The sequence below is a fragment of the Diabrotica undecimpunctata genome, chromosome 5 (assembly GCF_040954645.1).
Source record: "Diabrotica undecimpunctata isolate CICGRU chromosome 5, icDiaUnde3, whole genome shotgun sequence".
NCBI classification, from domain to species: Eukaryota; Metazoa; Arthropoda; class Insecta; order Coleoptera; family Chrysomelidae; genus Diabrotica; species Diabrotica undecimpunctata.
This window is the reverse complement of record NC_092807.1, coordinates 139,745,958-139,768,551: the sequence shown is the minus strand read 5'-3', so window position 1 is coordinate 139,768,551 and position 22,594 is coordinate 139,745,958. Positions and strand designations below refer to the sequence as shown.

The following is a 22,594-nucleotide window of genomic DNA, read 5'->3' as shown; positions in this document are numbered from 1 at the left end:
ATAAAATGATTCAATCCTAAAAAAAATAATGAAATAACCACGCCTCTGGAATTGTATGATTTTCCAACATGTGGCGTTGACGACAGCAGTGGGCTTAAGAAAGCGCAGTTGTCACAATTACCTCAAAGCGCAGTTGTCACAATTACCTCAATGTATATTATCTATTGTCCAGCTGAAAGATTTACGTACTGTATCAAGTGTGTGGCCGCTCCAATACCATTCGCATTGATGACGACACCGACAAGTTTTTACGACGGACAAGCTATGCGCCAGAGGGGAGGGATGGTTACATACATCATTGTCATTTAAAGTAAAAATACTTTAACTAGTGATATTGTCTGTCTACTGTGAGTATTTTTTAATAACATCGATTTACATATATTCCGGATTCATGCGTTCATTATTTTCTAAACGCAAAGTATCCATCAGAGCACTACAAAAAATATCGCGGGTCGCATGCGGTCCGTGGGCCTCGTGTTGGACACCCTGGTCTAGTTCATTACTCCATAATATGCTCTTATTTGTATATATATATATATATATATATATATATATATATATATATATATATATATATATATATATAGTAAACTCTTAAATGTTGGGGAAATCTGCAAGAAAGACTCTAATGAGTATCAATTGTTTCGCCGAACGTTTTCGCCAAAGATTTTGGCTTCTTCAGGGCTGAAAGAGAATAAATTATAATTAGCTACCATATATTATCTATTAAAAAACATTATTGATCTTACCGTAACTTAGAATTGTAAAGTTAGAATATTAAAAAACTTTAGTAACATAATGGTGTTTTTTGTTACTATGTGCAAAAAAAGTTTTTTTATAACGTTGGAAATGTATGGTAGCTTTGAACTTAAAACGCAAAGGTTTACCCAAGGTTATATATATATATATATATATATATATATATATATATATATATATATATATATATATATATATATATATATATATATATTATATATATATATATATATATATATATATATATATATATACTACGGTATACCGCAAGGTTACTACACCCATTTCGATTTTTCGAGTCAATCCAGATAGAATTTCGTATCCGTGAAAACATCATACCGAGCGCTAAGAAGTATTTACTTCAAAAATATTTTTAAAATCATCAAGTGCCTAAATTCAAGTACAAGCCTTCTTCTATCAGCTCCAGATGAAAATTCTGGGCTTATTTTATGCGAAATCATTGTTTTTAAATTGTTATTAAAGTGCGTTTGGCAGAGCGGGCGCTGATTTTTACAATGAGAATTCAGATTCAGACCAGCAAAAATTTGTGACATAGATCTGGTTTCTCCCTCTCTTTCTCTTTTACACGCTGCAGGCCGAGTGCTCGTCCTGTTATAAGCTCGTGGTAAGAGACCAACCTGGGGAGGTAGGGTGCTTACAGGGAAACGCTACGGCCGCTATTACTCCAGCCACCTTCTACTATTCGCAGCGCGTTACCTTCACTTGGAATTGGAGGAGATGGAACACGATAGGGTTTTGGTAAGAGATTTCATTCTCTCTCTCTCTCTCTCTCTCTCTCTCTCTCTCTCTCTCTCTCCACCCCCGTCCCTGAAGCCCACTAACCAGAGACTGTCTCCAATCCTTATCCTATCTGTTACCTGGAGACGCGCTCGGTAGGTACATCAACACCCAGGACACTTTATTTAACAGTAAATTTATTTCACATCATCATCATCATAGGTAATTTCTATAAATAAAGTCACACAGATATCAAAAAATTCTATAAAGACAAATTATTATTGCTTCTTAAATCCAAATAATTAACCATGTCATTAGTCGATAATTATAACAAATTAATTTGCACCTGCCACGTGTTTGCAATTAACTGTCATTCAAGTTGACGTCGAGAAAGTCGATAAAGTAAATAAATATAATTACTGTATTGCTTCTTAAATCCAAATAATTAACTGCGTCATACGTGGATATTTTACAAATGCCATAGGTTTGCAATTTAATTGTAATAGAAGTTGATATTGATGAAGTCAAATTTTTCTAGTCTTATGTGAGTGTGTAAAATATCTATTTTGAGAATTATTATACAAAGTGATTTGAAGTTTTGTCCCTCCCCATATATATTAACTATCAATCTTGTAATATCCAAGTCATACATGAACCATTTACAATGATTATACAGTTTCCCATTAAAAAACAAGCGTATTGTTAGGAATGAGCGTCAACTTAATTAATGAGATTATAATGTCATTTTTCGTGATTCAAAACAATATTTACATACAATAAGGTACTAAGTATGTAGTAAAAAATACAATAGGAACAAAAAAGGACATCATAATGAACTTAAGTCACTACATTTACTTGCGATCGTTTTTTTCCGCAGAGCAATTAAGATAGACCTCTTGCCAGTCACCGGGCAATTTTCCATTCTATAATCGTTTTCATCGTTCTTGGCGTGTGCGTGTAAAAACACTTGCAATAAGTTGTTTCATCTGTCGTTCATTGTCTAAGCTCGATTCGTTTACCTCCTCCAGTGGCGGAGCAAAATGTAGCATGTCAAACGAAATAATAGTTATAAAAGAAAATTATAAATTATTTTTCATTAAATTTCTAATAACGGAATATACGTATAAATTGCGAAGAAGTATTTTTCTAGCTTGCAGTACAATAGGACAGGATATAACGAAAAGTAGATTTTAAAAGGATTTTGAAATATACCCAAAAAAGTGTTAATTATTTATCCCACTTTAATTAAAAAATGATACAGATTTTTTAAGTTTTAAGCACTGTAGCGAATTGTGAACTGTTACAACGTACTGACCTTGATTAATTAGCTAATCAGTCAGCGTCTTCACTGGAACTGTCTTCATCATTGGACTCTTCCGCCAAATCGATGATAATCCTACTTTCATTTTCATCATATGTGACCATTTTTGCCCAGTCGTCCTGAATAAATTTTTCAGTATGGTTAACACAACTCGCCCACACTGCAGATGTTGCCTCAGCTAATGCATCGCCCCAAACTTTTTTCACTGTTTCATCTCCACGTCCATGTTCTCCAATATGACGATCATAGTATTGTTTAGAAATGCCCCAGACCAACTCAATCGGATTATATTGACAGTGATATGGAGGCAATCTCAAAACCTGATGCCCATGTTCTTGGAGTAGCTCGTCTATAACGTACCTGGTATTTTGTGGTTTATTCTGGCGACAAAGACTCTAACTTTTTTATTAAAGAGCTATGGTATGAGGCATTATCCATAATAATTAGAGATGGTTCCTCCAACATTGGTATCAGCTTTTCGGAGACCCACTTATTAAAAGACTCTTTATCCATAGAATCATGATAGTCTGCACTCTTCGATTTCGTAGAAAACAGAAATCCAGCATCTTTAACAAATCCTTGCCTACTTCCGACATGTAAAACAACAAAGCGTTTACCTGTATTTTCGTGTCCTTTTTTGATGCTTTTCACACAGTCATCTTGCCAAGTACGTTTATATGCCCCTTTTAGGAATATCCATGTTTCATCTAAAAAAACGAACTGAAGTGGGCTTGGACTTGGAAAAAATTTCTCATATAATGCCTCAAAAAATACAGTCATTTGGAGACAATGCATGGTTTCTCACATAGCACTCGTCTACTATTTTCTAGTTTGTATAAAAACCCACAATTTTTTATAAGACGCCACAAACTTGTATCAGAACCGTCATAGAGATGCTTGTCCAGCAGCAAAGGTCCGTTGTTTTCTTTTTTAAAATACTCCAATAAATGAACTACACATTGTCGCATTTCTCCTGTTATCGTTTTTCCCGGCATTTTTTTTATTAAATAGAACAATTAGTTATTCACAACAAAAAATAATAAGTAAAACTGTTCGGAACAAATTCCAACAATGACTGACTAAAATCGACTAAAACAACATAAAATATCAATGGTAATTGCTACAATTATAAACCTATTAGCCAGCTCATTCAAGAACAATGCCACAAGTCATTATTGCAATGGGTATCGGAAGAGAGAGAGTTAATTTATAATAAACTGGAATTTTTAAGGTGTCGAGAGTATTATTTTATGTAATGGAATTCCACACAGTAAGAGCTCAAACTATTAATTAATTAAAAACTGTTTACTTATAAAAACTATTTCATCAGCTACTTTAAACCTGCACAGATCAGGGTAACATGTTAAAAAAACACGTCATTGCCAGCTATCTGTATTCGTAAAGAGGCTGAACTTATCACCGACACCGTATCGGCCAAACGCATCGGTGTTATTGCTACAATACTGGGAGACGTGAGTGGTCTCTCCATTCCCTTCGCATCGCACTTTACCATGACGAACGTGACTCGCACAATTGAATTACGCATCTGTGTATCAGAGAGAGACGAATATTAAAAATTCCATAGTAGCTTATTTCAGGCACACGCCAAGAACGATGAAAACGAGTATAGTAAATCCGATTAAAGAAGGCTGTTAGAACAGAAAGATATAATTTCGTTATCGAAAAGCTTTAATAATTTCACAGCAATTTCGTCTGGTTCTGGGGATTCTCTTACTTTGAATCGTTGAATGGCTTTCTCAACTTCATATTTCAATTTGAATTTCTCAAGAATGGAGATCAAGCATCCTAATATCGCTCTTCAAAAAGGGAGACAAATCTTGCACGGAAAATTACAGAGGAATTAATTTATTAAACACAACACTAAAATCAACAACCGAAGTAATAACAAATAAATTGAATGATGAACGGCTTCGGGCGTACCTACACAAATAATCAACATTCAAGAATTTAAACAACTTTGTTATCCAAAAACACGTTAACACTTTTTATTATTTATTCCCTCTGTGGTGCTGTGTTGTTTTTTAGATGTCAATTTTTGTATTTATTTCCTGTAGACACAAACTTTTGCTAGTTAAAAATGCTAAACAAAACAAATAAACATGAGTTATATATATGCAATTATTCAATGATTAAATACATATTTAACGTACCGATAGGCAAACAAATATTTGTAAAAAGGTAGGAAATTTTATTCCTTGTTATGAATTACTTGAATACTACTGAATGTAAATTATTATAATTAGTTATGGGCAATTTTAAATATTTAGATCATGTTCTTATAACATTAGAATCAAGTAGGTTGTATTAAAATATAAAATTAACCCGTCATTGTTCGCGTATCAGGAAATGACGCGATCGTTCGCATATATAGCCCAGGGAAATAAGCATTTTTTCATGAAACTCGTCCGGCCAGGCAAACGACAGTTGTTTTGAGTAGTATGGACCTCTGTAACAAAAACCTATATGTTTACTGCAGTCGATTTTTTGGACTTAATTAGTTATTAACAAATTAAGGTCAAAAAACGGAAAATTTTTGCTTTTTTCGTTTATCAGCAAAAAGTGAAGCATTTTAAACAAATTTTAGAAGAGAAGAAACTTTTAAGTCATAATATAAAAACTTTCAAAATGGCGTTTTCTAAATGTTTCTATCCTTATTTGTTGCTTAGGAAGTTGCAAAATAATTCAAAAATTTCGGTTTTTTATAAATGTTAATAACTTTTTTGAAAATAAACTTATAACATTTATATTTCATGTAATACTGTGTCTTGTAGTGTTTAAAATATGGTCAAAATTTCAAAGTGATCGGTCAAATAATTTTAAAGTTATTTTATTTGTTTATCCCAAATTAATTTTTTTGCAACAATATAAGTCAGAAAATTATATAGTTTTAGTAATTGTGGTTTCTGGAAGAAGAAGACTTGTTCTATTATTTACATTAAAAAAAATTAATATTGCAAAATAATGTTGCAAAAACATGTCGCTTTTTTGCTTATAAACAATTAGAATAACTTTTTAACCATTACCTGCAAGAATATTATTTTTTTATATTTAAAAAGCCTGAACTTTTTCATAAATTTAAAAGAAAAAAAATTTGTCCTAAAATAATTTGGGACAAAGTTAGCCTCTTTTTTTATTTAATTCATAGCAGCTTTGTAACAATTAAGAAAATTACTATTTAAATGGGAATAAGCCACAATTTTAAAGGTTATTTACTAATGTTTGTATTTTGAGAACGATTTCCGAAGTGGAAATTGAAACGTCAATAAAATTCATTTAACCTTTAATTGTGGCTTATTCCCATTTAAATGTAATTACTTTAACATGCCACAAGAAAAGAGCTTCAGAACAATAACAATTAAGAAATATAATTAGCATTATTTAAAAGCATATACTTTATAGTTTTAACCAAATTCTAAGATTGCCCTTCAATGAAATCGTCCACAAAGTTTCAAAATGTGATCCCTAAAATCGGCTAGCTTCGAAACTCACGGGAGCCGAAGGGAGGGGGAAGGAGCTGTTAGCTGTATCTCTGGTTCTTATTTATGGATTTCGACGTTCCTTTTTTGAATTTGTATGTACTGTTTGCGTACATTACGAATATGCATTATTTCAATAAATAAATAAACTATCTAATTTCTTTAAAAAAAAATTTTCAATTTTTATTGTAATATTTGAGATAATTTTTATTTGAAAACATAAATATTTATAATTAATTTATACTACTTTAATAAAATTGTAAATAATTTATTTATAATAGATTTTATGAAAACAACAAATTGTCCTATTCAATTGTTTCTAAAAATAGTATTGCTTTGGAAATATTAATTAAAATAATTTTTCTAATAACTATTCTTAGTTAGAGTTAATTTCATGTAATCGAATGAACTATCCTACAGTAAAGTCGTCCCAAGAATCCAACTCAGTAATATTGGCAATATCATTTTAAAATCATCTACTTTAAAAATATATGTTAATATATATATATATATATATATATATATATATATATATATATATATATATATATATATATATATATATATATATATATATATATATACAGTGTAGGTAAAACTTTATGGTCGGTATGGTAGAATTTAACAGGATATCTAACACAGATATAAAATCATATTTTCAGCGAATATACAAAGAAAACAAATATATTACCCCTTGGTCTCCCCTCTCCATTTTTTAGACACGCCCATTAACGAACGTCTTGCGAATTTCCGATCCAGCTTAGCTTATACGCGACAGGGTTGCCTTATTACATATTTGAATTTAAACATTGAATTGATTTAAAAAATTGGCGATCAGTGGTGCGGTTATATTGCCATTCAAAACTTAATGATGATATTAAAAATAAAACATTAATTGACACAAATACTGTTCCAAAATTTCTAAAATCCATGAAAAATTTACAGATTCGCATTTTTATTTGACGAAATTGTAACCCAATTTTGAATAATATAAGATAATTTTGGCAACATCGCCATTCGTCGAGACGAGAGAAGCCACCTGTCGACAGCTATGTATTTCTTTTTGGAGGTAACTTTGTAAGTGTGAAGATAAGAAATAATTATGCCGACTGTTTATACAACAGAAGAACGGGTACAAATAATAAAATGGTACTTTGGGGGCAATTCAGTACAAGAAACTATCAATTTATTTATTATGGCTTTTGAAAATAGGCCAACACCTATAGAAAAAACTGTATTGGCCATTATTCATCAATTTGAAAAGTTTGGCTGTACTAATGGCAGGTGTATAAAATGTTGCCCATCAGATCAACCTCGCGTAAAGAAAATTTCTCAAAAACGAGAAATTAGAGAAATTCAAGTTTGTGCATTGGCTGAAGCGACGCCGTGTTCAAGTAAACAAATTGCCGATGAAGTTGATTTGAATGCAAAAACAGTGAGGAATATTTTGAAAAGAAACAACTACCATTGTTATAAAGTGCAGACAAATCAAGAAATATTTCCTGATGATAAATTTAAACGGATGCAATTTTGTGAAATTATGATGGAGAAATGCAATGCAAATAATAATTTTTTAAAAAATATTTTGTTTACAGATGAGTCCTCCTTCACAATTCACAAGAAACATAATTCATCCGCTGTACGTTATTGGTCTCAGGAGAATAAGCATTTGAGTGTGTGTGCGTACGCAGTATCCACAAAAGTTGAATGTTTGGACTGGAATTTTGGGAGACCATATTATTGGTCCTTTTTTCATTGAAGGTAATTTAAACGCAGTCAAATATCTCCAATTACTGCAAAATCAAATTATTCCTGCACTTCAACGTCTTCAAATTAACTTCAACGAAATTTGGTTTCAACAAGACGGCTGTCCTGCACATAATGCAAAAGTCGTTAAAGACTATTTATCGTTAATTTTTGCTGAACGTGTCATTAGTACAGACGGTACAATAAAATGGCCCCCTCGGTCACCTGAGTTAGCTCCTCTAGATTTTTATTTTTGGGGGATGCTAAAAACAAAACTGTACAGGCATGAGTTCGACCGAGCCACCAACTTGGAATAACTAAAGGAAAAGATAATCCAACTTAGCCAAAACATATTGGCAGATGAACTCAACGCCATGAGGAATGCTTTGTATAATAGATTTGGTTACTGTTTGTTACAACTTGGTGGTCTGTTTGAACATTTAATTACCTAAGAATTTGGTATAGAATTTCTAATTGTTTGGAGTTATTTTAATTTAAACAGTAGTGTTGGAATTATTTTTTATTTGATTTCATTTTTATAGAACAAATTTTATACTAATTTTATCTTTTTTTGTTTCATTTTTATAGAACTAATTCTTATTTTCACACTTAATACCCCCAAAAAATCTTAACGAAAATAGTTTCAAAGATATTATTTGGAAAATACCAAATAATGTCTTATTTTTAATTAAAAGACGTAAATTTTTCGTCCAGTTTAAATTTAATACAATACACCTGCTCCCTCATAATGCTTTACTAATACTGACCTACTGGACTGTGTTTATCTATTATGCTTTATGAAAGAACAACTTACTACCGTGATTACGCATGACATATTATCACTCCTGTTCTGTAGAGATGAGCGTTGAATCACCGAACTGTTTTATTTAACCGTTTATTGTACTGTTGTTTATTATTCTGTCACCCACACCATTAGTAGTTTTTCCATCTTTTCATGGAGAGTAGTCCGGAGCTTAGAAATTATTGTAACGCCCTTAGCTGGCATTATACCATTTATCACCTCCTACCGTTTAAGTACAGTACATATCGTTGATGTGGTACGCCCGTACATCCTCGCCAAGTTAGTTACTCGTACACCTTGCTCATGTTTTTCAATGATTTCATATTTTAGTTCAATCGACATCATCTTCTTCTTCGAACCTGTGGCGCACCCAGGGGGGGGTTTTGGGGGTTAAACCCCCCCCCCCCAGGGCATATAAAGTAAAAAATATATAAAGAATAGTAGGAAAATATAACTTGTATTCAACACACAATACAAAAAATCCAAAACGCTAATTTAATAATTAAATTATCACCTTAAATATGTAATAATTATTATTGTGTACTTTTATATTATTTTCATAAAGTACGCTTAAATTATAAGTTTTGGCAACATTGCTAGCCGAATAATTACACATCAATAAAGAAGTGTAACGCATGCCTTTGTTTATTGAATGAAAAACTTCGGGGAATCACGTAATTCTCATTTAATTTTATGTTCTTTACATTTGCCTAAAAAAATATTAGTGCAGGTGCAGAAGTGTAATATAGTTATACGTTATAGTAGACTTAATTGAACTTGTGTGTTTTCAAAATTTGTGACATTGGTGACTTTACATTAGTTAGTGAAACTTTGTGTGGTTTACTATAAATCATGGATAAATTTGTTATAAAAAAGCCAAGATTAAATCCTGAATTAGCAAGCAAGGTAAGTTTAGTCGGCAACTCATATATCCTGTAATTATTATATATATATATATATATATATATATATATATATATATATATATATATATATATGTAATTATTGTTTTATTTAACTTTCTGAACGCTTTTACACTGCGAAAAATATCTCCTTATGGCAGTATTATTATTAAAATTGATTTTGATAATAAAAATACTTTACAAAATGATATTTTTAGTAAATATTAAATTTATGGCGTTTTACTTTCTAATTACTTATACTTTATACTTATATTTTTGGATATTGTGCCATTTTCACCAACCAGGGATACTTATCAATTATATTTCTTGTGTTTTAATAGTGGCAGGAGCAAGAGCCAAAACCCCATACTGAAAGTAAAGCAGTAGCTTCTACTTCAAGTAGTGAAGTAGTGTACAATCAGCATTCGGCAGAACTTGATTTTGGTTTATATTTTTGTAAATCAGTAAGTATACTTAAATCAATATAGAGGTTAACGGTCAACTTATTTGCCTGACGGTCTCGACATACAAGTTTTTAAGTGTATATTTCTTATTGCTCGGTATAATGTTTTGCACGGACCCGAAATCCTGTTTAGCGTGACTCGAAAAATCGAGACGGGTGTAGTAACCTTGTGGTATACCGTAATATACATAATATATATATATATATATATATATATATATATATATATATATATATACATATACACTTTTATTATAATTTTATATAATATATTTGTTTATAACAACTCTAGACCGACTTGGCTAATTTTGATTTTAAAATATTTGTATGAAATAAAATAAAATAAATTACATAAAATTAAAGAAAATTTAATAAAATTAAATAATATAATTAAATAAAATTACTTTTATATAAAATTAGATAAAATTAACAAAAAATTATATAAAATTAAATAAAATTACTAAAATTCTATAAAATTAAATAGAATCAAATAAAAATAATTAAAATTAAATAAAATTATAATTATAAACCATTATAAAAATTAAATAAAATTAAATACAGTTAGGTAAAATTAAATAAAAATAAATAAAATTATACAAACTTAAATAAATTTATAAAAAGTTAAAACAAAATTATAGAAAATTATAAATAGTTATAAAAAACTATATGGATAATAATGAAAATGTATATGATGAATAAATTCTATATTTTATTTAACACATTTTGAAAATTACTAAAATCATTAAACAAAATTTTTAAGGAAAAAATTTAAGATTTCTAAATTTTAAAGAACTTACCTACAATGTGTTATTATAAAAATAAAATTTTAAAAATTAAAGTGTTTTTATCAAAAAGATTAACAATTTAGTAATAAGCAGACATACAATTCCATTAACCTACATATAGTAATAACACAGTATAAGAAGTTATGATGGCACTCCCCTAGTGCCACGATCTTTTCGTTAAATATTTTGTGAAAACTGAATTTTTTTTTACAGGTAGACGATGCTTTAAAAAAAAAGCTTTTAGAAAATCCTTGGTCTCCGGATTCTAAATTCAAATTTCCATCTTCCGGTCCCAGAAACTTAAAATTTCAGATGCGTTGGTTAACTGACTGGAATTGGCTGGTATATTCCCCAACAATGGATGCTGCGTTCTGCAAGTTTTGTGCGTTATTTTCCACTGTTGTAGGAGAGCAAGAATTGAGCGCAGGAAAATTAGTTAAAATCCCATTTAGAAAATGGAAGGACGCAAGGGAAGATTTTAAAAAACATTCCGAAAATCTCTATCATAAAAAGTGTTTAGAGAAAGCGGCTAATTTTCTAGCAACATATACTGGAGAAAAGGACAATATTCAATTAATGCTTAATAAAGGAAGAAAATTGCAAATAGAAAAAAATAGAGAATCCCTTAAACCTATTATTAAGACGGCTATTTTTCTTGCTAAAATGGGGCAATCTTTTAGAGGACATTGCGATTTTGGACCTTTCGATTTTAACGCCCCACCACAAAGAGGAGAAGGAAACTTTAGGTCTCTTTTAAAATTTAGAATGGATTCTGGAGATCATATTTTGACCAATCATTTAAAAACTGCCTGACAAAATGCGACTTACATCAGTTGGCGAATTCAAAATGAAATAATTTCTATATTTAACACCATAGTTTTAGAAAATTTGGTAAAACGAGTAAATGAAGCGAAATTTTTTAGTATTCTGTGTGATGAAACCACCGATATTAGTGGTACAATTCAGCTATCATTTTGCGCTAGATTTGTAGAAAATTATAAAATTCATGAAGAATTTTTACAATTATTTATTCCGGTAACTGAAACCACCGGAACTGGACTAGCTCATACTATTTGCTCGTTTATACAAGATTTAGGTTTGAATGGTAACAATATAGTTGGCCAAGGATATGATGGTGCCAGTTCCATGAGTGGTCATATAAAAGGCGTACAATCTGTTGTTCGAAAAGAATTTCCCAAAGCTATCTATGTGCATTGTTGCTCTCATAGTTTTAATCTTGCGATTTCTCAAGGATGTTCTGTCTCAGAAATTCGAAATTGTATGGGAACCGTAGAAGCCACTTATAATTTTTTCAACTATCCCAAGCGGCAAAATGTTTTAGAAAATCAAATTGATCAGTTGGAGCAGAAGCCGAAAGTAGAAAAATTAAAAAGATTGTGTGCAACAAGATGGATTCAAAGACATGACTCAGTTCATGCATTTATTTCCTTACTTCCTGTCATTATTAAAGCACTGGATGTTATTACAAACTGGAGTGATAACAAAACTGCCACTGACGCTCAGTTGCTGTCGGCTGCAATTTGCAAATGTGACTTTCTTTTGAGTCTCTTTGTGGTCAACTCGGTGTTTGAACTCACTTTACCGCTTAGTAAGTACCTTCAAACAGAAAATCTAGGCCTCCGTTTAGCTGTTGAATCTGCAGACAAAACGAAAGAATCACTAGAACAGTTAAGACAAAATGCAGATGAAACTTTTACCAATATTTTTGGGCAAGTATCAGCTCTTTGCGATGAATTTGGTGTTAATATGTCTCTTCCAAGGACAGTAATTTATCAAACAAAGAGAAATAATGTACCAGCCTCCACACCAGAAGAATATTATAGAAGATCAGTTTTTATCCCCTTTTTTGATGAAATTATACAATCCATAAATGATAGGTTTGTTGCACACAAAGAGATTTTAAAACCATTTCAGGACTTACTAAGTGTACAGTATGATGAGACGATAGCCAAATCATTTCAAAGTCTAGTAGATTTTTATGGACTTGATGAAACAAACATAAAAGGAGAAATCATACTTTGGAAACAATTTCTAAAAGATTTTCGACTTAAACCGACACCAAAAAATGCTCTTGAAGCTCTTGATATATGCAACAAGAACTTATTCCCTCTAGTTTATAATTTACTCCTAATAATGGCGACCTTACCTGTAACAACCTGCACGTGTGAAAGGTCATTTTCGTCGCTAAAAATACTAAAGACGTATTTAAGAAATTGTACTAGCGAAGAGAGACTAAATGGTTTAGCTTTGATGTTTATCCATCAGGATATACAAATAGATGAAGAAGAGGTATTAAACCATTTGGCTCAGAAGCAACGCCGTTTGGACATTTTATTATAAATTTAATTTGTTTACAGTTTATTATTTATCATACAGTTTAGGATTTAAATTAATATTTTTGATTATACATTGTATTTAGATATAGATGCCTGAATCTTTAGCACTGCTATCTTTAGCACTAGTACACTAGTAACTAATACCCAAATTTTAAGAACTCAACATGAAGGTAGCATAAAAAAAAATTCGGTGCCCAACCAAAACCCCCCCCCCCCCACAGGAAAATTCTGGGTGCGCCACTGCTTCGAACCCATGGTTGTAAAAATAAATGTAATATTGTAATGTACAAAAAATACAAAACGAGAACCCAACTTATCAACAATACTTCGAAAATAGAGAAACAAGCAAAGCAGCGAGACTGAGGTCTATAGTAAAAATTTACACAGTGTAAATTACACCGACATCGATAGTGCAATATTGTTAGTATTAGAATCCGAATTTTTGTCGGATTTAACTTCCAATGACCATTCAATTTGTCGGTCCAAGTAATAGTCACGTACAGACCCGTAAAATGATCTTTATGGCGAGGTCGTAAAAATCTATTACCATTAAAACTACCTTTTATTTACAAAGCAAATTAGAAGTAGTCAAATAAGAGGTATGAATTTGAATAAAAACCGATTCCTCGTATCTCAAAGCAAAATATCGCTCGCTCCGCAGCTCGTATCTCAAAACACTCGTATATTAGAGCGCTCGTATATCGAGGTACGAAAAACAATAATTTAATAGTCTTATAAGGCCGTTAAATTGCTGGTACAACAAAAAAATCGGCAGCACGCACAATTATTCTATAGAAAACAATAAGGAATGTCAACTACGAATAGGACAGAATCTATCCTTCTAGTTAAGAATTCTTGACCCGTGACAACGCCGTCTTGAGGCGCTAGTACCGTGACGCTCGCCTCAGCATTTTGATGTAGAGAAAAAAAAGTAATACAACGCCAGTAGAGAAGCTTCGCTTCAAAATAAATTTCCCTCAAAAAGTTCTTGTTTCTATATCCAAACATTAACTTATGAGAGCTGATTATTCATTATTGACAACCGAATAGTTTCGAAATGGTAGACAACTTTGTATATTACGACTGGTTTAATGTAGTCATGGATCATTAGCATATCACGTTAAAAGACAATTAAAAATAAGCAGAATAAATACTGTAAATGTATGGAAGTTTATGGCATACTCATTATGAAACAAAATTAAGACTGGCATAAATACGATTCATTACAAGGAGCACTTAAACAAAATTAAGTAAATTAATGAAAGGTAAAATCTATGTATTAAAAAATATCTAATTTTTGGAATATAGTCCAGTAGTCAGAGAGTTGGCCCCTAGAAATCATACGAACAAGCTGAATTTTGCAGAGAATCTTAATTTTGGGACTCCGAAAAAGATGCAAAAAAGTTTACCACTTTTACCCCTGGCCTTCCCCCTAAAACACCGCTCGTAGGGTGTTTAATCGCAAAAAAATCGATTTACTAAGAATCTGTACACCGTAGAAAAAAATGTTTCAAATAAAAAATGTAGCTGAGATAATTTTAAACAAAAATGTTTATTTAACACTTTTTGTGTAGAATGAACCGTTCTCTTAGAAACAACGCTTGAAGTGACCGTCGATTTTGCATGTCAGTTACGCGCGCGAAATCAATTAATAAAATTTGTATCAGCTTGATTGTAAAAATTCGATTTGTTTTGATCCAAATGTCCTATCGACAAAAATCAAGATGCGTTTTAAAGGCAAAGAGTGAAGCTTTCGTATGCAGTTTTTGTATTTTGCCAAGAATAAACTCAGTTTTTATAAAGGTGTTAAATAGATTAACATATCGCGATTTTTGCCATTTTTTACGATTCTCGTGAGATCAATGAATTGATCACTTTCATTGGCCAGTTGTAGTAATTTTTTTTATTTTTAGAGATCAATCTTGAAAAGAAAACAAAAGAGATAAGAATTCAAGACAACTACAAACCAATGCAGAAGTCCGAATTATGACCTATTAACAACATGAAAATGTTTAATAAATCTTTTCATGTTGTTAATAGGTCACAATTCAGACTTCTGCATTTGTTTGTAGTTGCCTTGAATTCTTATCTCTTTTCTTCTCTTCTCTTTGTCTGGTAATTCTCTACAGTTGTTCTAGTTCATCGGGTAAGCACTTTTTTAATGAGATCTAATCATAATAAATCAAGGATGCTGTCTATCTTCAATACTTTTTAATATATTTAGATAACTTGATTAGAACATGGGAAACAATAGCACCCAAGGGAATTAGTCTCCTTCCAAGAACCTTCGCTGACGATCAAGCAGTTCTGGCAACATCCGAAGATGCCATAGATGCTAGCAGCTATCGCTGTATCGTCTGCGTACAGGCTTAGCATCGAATTGAGTTCAGATGGTGTGTCTGCCGTATATATGGTGTATATGTATGGCGACAGCACCGCCTCCTGTGGTACACCAGCTTCCATAGTTCCGACTTTAGACAGGGTTAGCCCTATCCGAACTCTGATCGTTCTGTCGGCTAGGTATGAAGAGAGGAGACAAGTCATCGCTTCGCTATAACCATACTGGCTCATTTTATACAGCAGGCCTTCATGTCATACTCTATCGAAAGCTTTACTGATATCTAGAAAGGCTGCTGCTGTATATTTATTTTCATTGAACCCTTTAGGAATATATTCGGTTAGTTTCAGAACCTGAAGTTCACTTGAGTGTTCTGATATAAAACCAAACTGTGCTTCCGGTATTGTTCCGATTGCTTCTGATTCTTTTTTCAGTCTAGTTAGTATGATTTGCTCTATGATTTTGCTTATAGCTGGTAATAAGCTTATTGGTCAATAGTTTTGTGGAAATGTGCCATTTTTATCTAGTTTTTCGATCAATATTACATATTGTAAATACTTAGGATGTGACATATGATACTAATTTGAACGTGGCAGAAAATAACCTAGCTACGTTCAATAGAATGTGCTACACAATAAGAAGAACGTTAGGTAATAAATGCAAAAAGATACCCAATTAAAGTTTTGTAAGACAATGGCCGTACCAACACTTCTGTAAGGTTGCGAGACGTGGGTAATAAAACAGAATAACATATCACGAATCCAGGCAGCAAAAAAGAAATTAGAATTAAGTGATCTTGTTTGACGACTACGGTACAAAGACGGTAAATCATATTAGATAGTTACTAATAAAACCTATATCTCATTCCCATCCCATCTGCGATATTGAACCATTCATACTGAAAAAATTAAAAAAGGTAAACTAATTTTACTTCACAATAATGGGACCACAGTATCGTAGCAATATTAAACGTATTCGGGTAAATAAAAATTCTATAAGAATTATGTGATATGCTGATTATTAATTAGACTTAGAAAACTCACTGAACGATTTAATGAGTCATAGAAAATTATGGTCAATCAATATAAACTTATGAAAAATGGAATACATAGCATTTATTTGATATGTAAGTATAAAAAGATCCACTGCTAACCATCCACTACTAACTTCACAAACTAAATAATAATAATAATAATAAATATTTTCCAAACTTTAAACTGTAGTGAAAAATTACACAGTGTAAAAACTTTACCTAAATAATTGACTTATTTGCACTAGGTCAATTAATACAGACCTTGCAAAAGTAGACTGGAATTTCTAGTTAATTTGTTTGTAAGTGATCATAAATATAAATATGTTGTTTTGACATGATTTTTTTTTCGAATCATCGCCGCAAAAAAAAACGTTAAGCAAAAAAAGAATACCTACATTTCTGTTTTGTTCATTGATTTTCTGGCATTATAGGATATATTTTTTATTTGTAAATATAAATAAACATTTTTTTTTTAATTCAAAAAAGCCACATTTCGTCTTTTGGTCTGGAATTTTTCCTTCATGGCCCTTTTAAATGGGTCAGATTTGTTGGTTGCGTTTTTATATCTTCCCTTTTTTTGTTTCTAGACTTTTTAATACATTTAACCCGTAACCAGTGAGGTGCAATTTCAGTTACATTGAGCGTGATTAGCGTATTTTTTAAAAAATAAAAAAAAAGGTTTAGGTATAAGTATTTCTCATAAATAACAATATTTCCGAATAATTTTTCTTCGGATGGAAATTTTATTGGTTCTTCGAGTGCAAGTATTCTTCTTATTGAGTTTCTTATATCTAAGCTAATTCTAGAATTTTCAAATCGTTTCCTCATAAAAGGTTGTCAGGCTTTTTGCTAGTGCCTTTATGAATTTGATTCGGGATGTATTTTCATTATTTTTAAAACAATTAGACATGACAAATACATTGACACAACTCATGTTTAATATTTGATAAAAAATAGCCATTGGCCAACGTCGAGTTCTCCTTGGTCAGCTGTAAATGGTGCATTTCTCATCTAGTGCATCAACGCCTCTTTTTGTTAAATTATAGAATGATATTATTTAAGGTTTGTTACTATCAACATCCGCAGCACGGCAGTAATGCTTAGAGGAAATGAGGATTAGAGGCTTGTTTCTCTTAGGAATATTTCCCTTTTTGATTTTCTCATGGTTCTGACATAAGTAAGATCTCTGGATTGTAACTCTTTCACCAGCTGAAAAGAAGAAAACCAATTATCTGCAGTAATTTTCCTATTACTGCCAAATAGAGGTTTTGATAGACGAATTACCGATTGTGTGGGTTTGTTAATTTTTTTTTTCTGAATTTGAAAGATTAATTCCATCCGAACCTTTTCCGGTATATATATATATATATATCCATCCATCCAATGGCGCTACAGCCCAAATCGGGCCTTGGCCTCCTTCAACAGGCTTCTCCAACCATCTCTATTTACCGCTGTTCTTTTCCATGAACGCGTTCCCAGGCAGTTCCTGGCATCCTCATCGACTTCATCTTCCCATCTCTTTTTAGGTCTTCCAACAGGTCTTTTTCCCTGCATTCTTGCATTTAATAATTTTCTGGGGATTCTATTCTCATGCATGCGGACAACGTGCCCTGCCCATCGTAATCTCTGCAGTTTAGTATGTTGTGCTAGAGGTGGTTCGCTATATTGCTCGTATATTTCTCTAGGTATATATATATATATATATATATATAATCTTATATATATATATATATATATATATATATATATATATATATATATATATATATATATATATATATATATATAAGAAATACAGGATATTAGTGACTGTCGATATAAACAAAACAACCAGTTTATTAGGGCTGCAGTCAGAAGAAGGTTGGGCGAGATGTTAGAGAAACACTCTTTTGACTTTTTTGTCTAGCTTTCGGAATTGTTTTATTCCTTTTTCAAGACACTGTAATGTAGATAAAAAAACGTGTAAATATTTACAAAATATCACAATTCATCAGTGCAACTTACTAGTCGTTGAGATTATTTACAATAAATTTTGACACAACATTAATAACTCTCCAATGGGCAGCAAAATATCCCCAATACTACGTAACTTTGTTTTGGATGAACTTATAACAACGTGTAAAGAAAAGATACCATTTCACATACCTTTTATTAAACGATATGTAGATGATTTGATTTTATCGGTCCCTGAGAAAAAAGTAACTGATGATTTAAATACCTTTAACGCCCAATGTGAACACCTAAAGTTTACGGTTGAGAGAGAGGCAGATGGTATGATTCCTTTTTTAGACATGCTTATCCATCGTGGCAGTGATGGCACGCTAAGAACGGAGTGGTATCGTAAACCTTGTTTTAGTAACCGTCTCATAAATTTTCATTCTCAACATCCATCCAAGATGAAAACAAATTTGGTTTTGGCCTTAAAAACTAGGCTTACCAACTTGTCACACATCGAGTTCAGGGACAAGGGGCTAAAAAAGTTGAGATATATACTACTAGAGAACTCCTACCCCATAGGGTTTTTAAATAAACTCATTTTCGGTTCTCCTTTTCCTTCGCAATTTTCTGACAACCAAAATTTTCGTAATAATGAGGTACTACAATTGACATTGACACACAACACATCAGTAATACCATCCAAAATAACATATGGTTCCTTACCCTACATTCCAGTTCTGACACCTAAGCTAATGAACATTTTCAAAAATGTTAATGGCTTAAAAATTACAACTAAGAATGTGAAAACGGTATCGAAGTTATACACAAAAGCCAAAGATCCTTTCACAATACAGGAGTCATCGAATGTTGTTTATTCTATACCGTGTGCCAATTGCAACGATGTATACATCGGAGAATCATTCGTAATTTCCACAGTAGGGTGATCTCACATCGTAGTGACATAAAAACCAATCAAATAAATGCATGTGCACTCACAGAACATGCAATAACTCTGAAACATGAGTTAAATTTCTTGGAAATGTGTTTCATAAAATCTAGTACATCTTCATAAATAAAAAGTCTGACATAGATAAATTGAGCAACATTTATTGTCATTTACTGGAAAACATCAAAAATAAAATAAATATTTACCTCTACATATACACGTCACAATATACTCGCATGAATAACTGGTTGCATACCATTAAGACAAGTTTAATAATTAAAAATTAAAACTACCCAATATGGACCTCTTGGTTCTTGAAAATAAATACAATATTAAGAACACCTAATTACATTTTAATTATATTGTTTTTTCTTTCTGTTCTCTATGTATCAGAGTTAAAACACACCATCAAAAGATGTCATGAAATAAACTAAGTTTTACTATCCTTACCAAATTTTTAGCATGTATTTTGTCCATTATTATATTTTATATTTGTGTTATTAATGTTGAGTGTCAAAGTTTATTGTAAATAATCTCAACGACTAGTAAGTTGCACTGATGAATTGTGATATTTTGTAAATATTTACACGTTTTTTTATCTATATTACAGTGTCTTGAAAAAGGAATAAAACAATTCCGAAAGCTAGACAAAAAAGTCAAAAGAGTGTTTCTCTAACATCTCGGCCAACCTTCTGACTGCAGCTCTAATAAACTATAAATATCTATATATATTATAGACAAATCGAGTCTTAGCATCAGTTATCAACATCAGTTTTATGCCATATTTTCGTGGCTTATTTGGTATATACATCCGGAACTTGCACCGGCCTCTAAACCCGATTAACATCTCATGCATGCATTTTTTCCAATGGTAAATACATCTTGACAATTTTCAAAAATATCATTAATATGAGCCGCTGGTGTTTCTTTCAGTATTTCTTTCCTAGGTGTGGCATCATCAAACCTCAAGCAATTTATCGAAACCCTAAATATTTTTCCGCTTATAACAGTCCTAAAAATCTCTCTTCCGGCTCCATCTGCCGTAAACATGGCGTCAATATCTTCATCATTAGATTTATCGATCGCGGTATATATTAGTAGGCCCATCAAAGCTCGTAATTCAGTACTATACGTATCTTTCAAACCTGTTCGTGTCTCTACAGCAAACCTAATTTCTCGAATTTCTGCAATCTTTATATTTGTATAATGCACTATAGTATTTATCATAGCTTCATAGATGACAAGGTTCCATATATCTTCTGGAGTGGCTTCATCTCCTTGAGTACGAGCAGGACCTTATATTGTGAAGTTCGCACATTCTGTACAGGTTCATTTACTGTCCCCTTTTGTCGATCTTTTCCATCATCTTCTATATAAGACAAGTCAGATTTTTTCTCATTATACCATCTTAAAACAGTACTTTCAAAATTATTGTCTAATGGATTAATTTTTTTTGATGTAGGTACTGGGAACCAAATCCATCTAAAAATAACAGGTTTTACACAAAAATCTTTAATTTTCTAACAATTACAAAACTTACCTTAAAGGTGAGGTGGAGTCACTGAGACTCTGATTTCTATAATTTAAACGTGTTCACAATACCCTAGCTGAATACCCACTGAATACCAATAACTACCACAAGGTCACCGGAAAAAAGTTACAACAACTTCTAAAGTACTAGGAGTTCGCGTGACTCTAGCTACCCAGTCCCGGGTTAACATAATTAAATCTTATTCTTTTTACTTATTTCTACGATGCATTTAAGCCAAATGTTCCTCTGTTTTCTCTTTTCCTTCAGGACTCTTTTATATTTACTCTGTTCACTGATCCAAGTTCCAACTGTCTAGTAAATTTAATAATTAATGTTTTGCTACGTTGGTAAAATTTTGACTTCGACTGAAAGTGGATGTTAGATCCCGTTCAGAAACGGGCTCGAATCGATAAAAATGTCGAATTGCTGAGTGGCACATAGTTTTAAATGGGTCTGTTCAGACGATTCGATCGTATATAGCACTAGAATTTTACCGGATTATTCTTTCATTTGTTACGTGCATCATTCTCGATATACCTGCTGATCTGCGCCAAAAATCTATTTCCAGAACACGGAATTCTTATTCCGTTCTCTTAGTGAGTTGCCAGGTTTCGGTCAGTACAACGTTTTTAAAAATGCTCTTATATAGTTGTATCTCTTTTTGTTTAGATAGTTGAGATAGTTTTTGACCAGAGCAGTGAGTTTAGTGCGCCTATTATTTGTTGTCCTTTTTTATATATATATATATATATATATATATATATATATATATATAAATGACAATGACAGTAAAAGATAATTCCGTATTTTTTTAACTCTGACATACAATGTGTACTTCATCAATATTTACAACTTATTTTGCACAATACAAAATTTTCACATTATTTTCCTTTTTAGGTACTCTTTATTCGTCGTTTTGTACCCCATAGGAATCACCGGAGAATTACTATGTTTATATTGGGCTCAAAAGGAAGTCGGGGAAAATAATTTGTATTCGATTACCATGCCAAATGAATTTAATGTTATATTCAATTATCAACACGTTCTTATTTTTACGATGTTGTTGTACATTCCATGTAAGTATGCCCGATTAGTTACATTTCTTTCTTGGATGTAAAGGAAAACAGTATTTGTTAAAAGTTTTTATCCCACAGTACATAAAAAAACTAAATTTCTCTCCGAAACTCTATCAAAACTAATAAAAAAAATGTGAACAAATATAATTTATTGATTATACTAAGGCAATTGTCAAAGTATATCTAAAATACGTTGGTCGGACGGACGGTGCTACGTGCCATACAGCTCATGCCATATTGGACATTCTTAACCAGCGATTTGAGGGCATGGTCATCTCACATGCAGCTGACGTGAACTAGCCACCGGGATCGTGTGATCTGCCCCCATTAGACTCTTTCTTATGGAGTTTTCTTTAGTGGCA

At 31.8% G+C, this 22,594-nt stretch overlaps 1 protein-coding gene across 1 annotated transcript in view; it reads left to right on the top strand.

Annotated features, from left to right (window-relative positions):
• The window catches only part of Hacd1 (3-hydroxyacyl-CoA dehydratase 1), a 40,866-nt gene that overhangs the window by 16,948 nt on the left and 1,324 nt on the right, over positions 1 to 22,594 (top strand). The window contains exon 3 of the mRNA XM_072532825.1: positions 22,054 to 22,232. Coding sequence (XP_072388926.1) covers positions 22,054 to 22,232 — 179 coding nt within the window. The remainder of the gene's footprint in view (positions 1 to 22,053; positions 22,233 to 22,594) is intronic.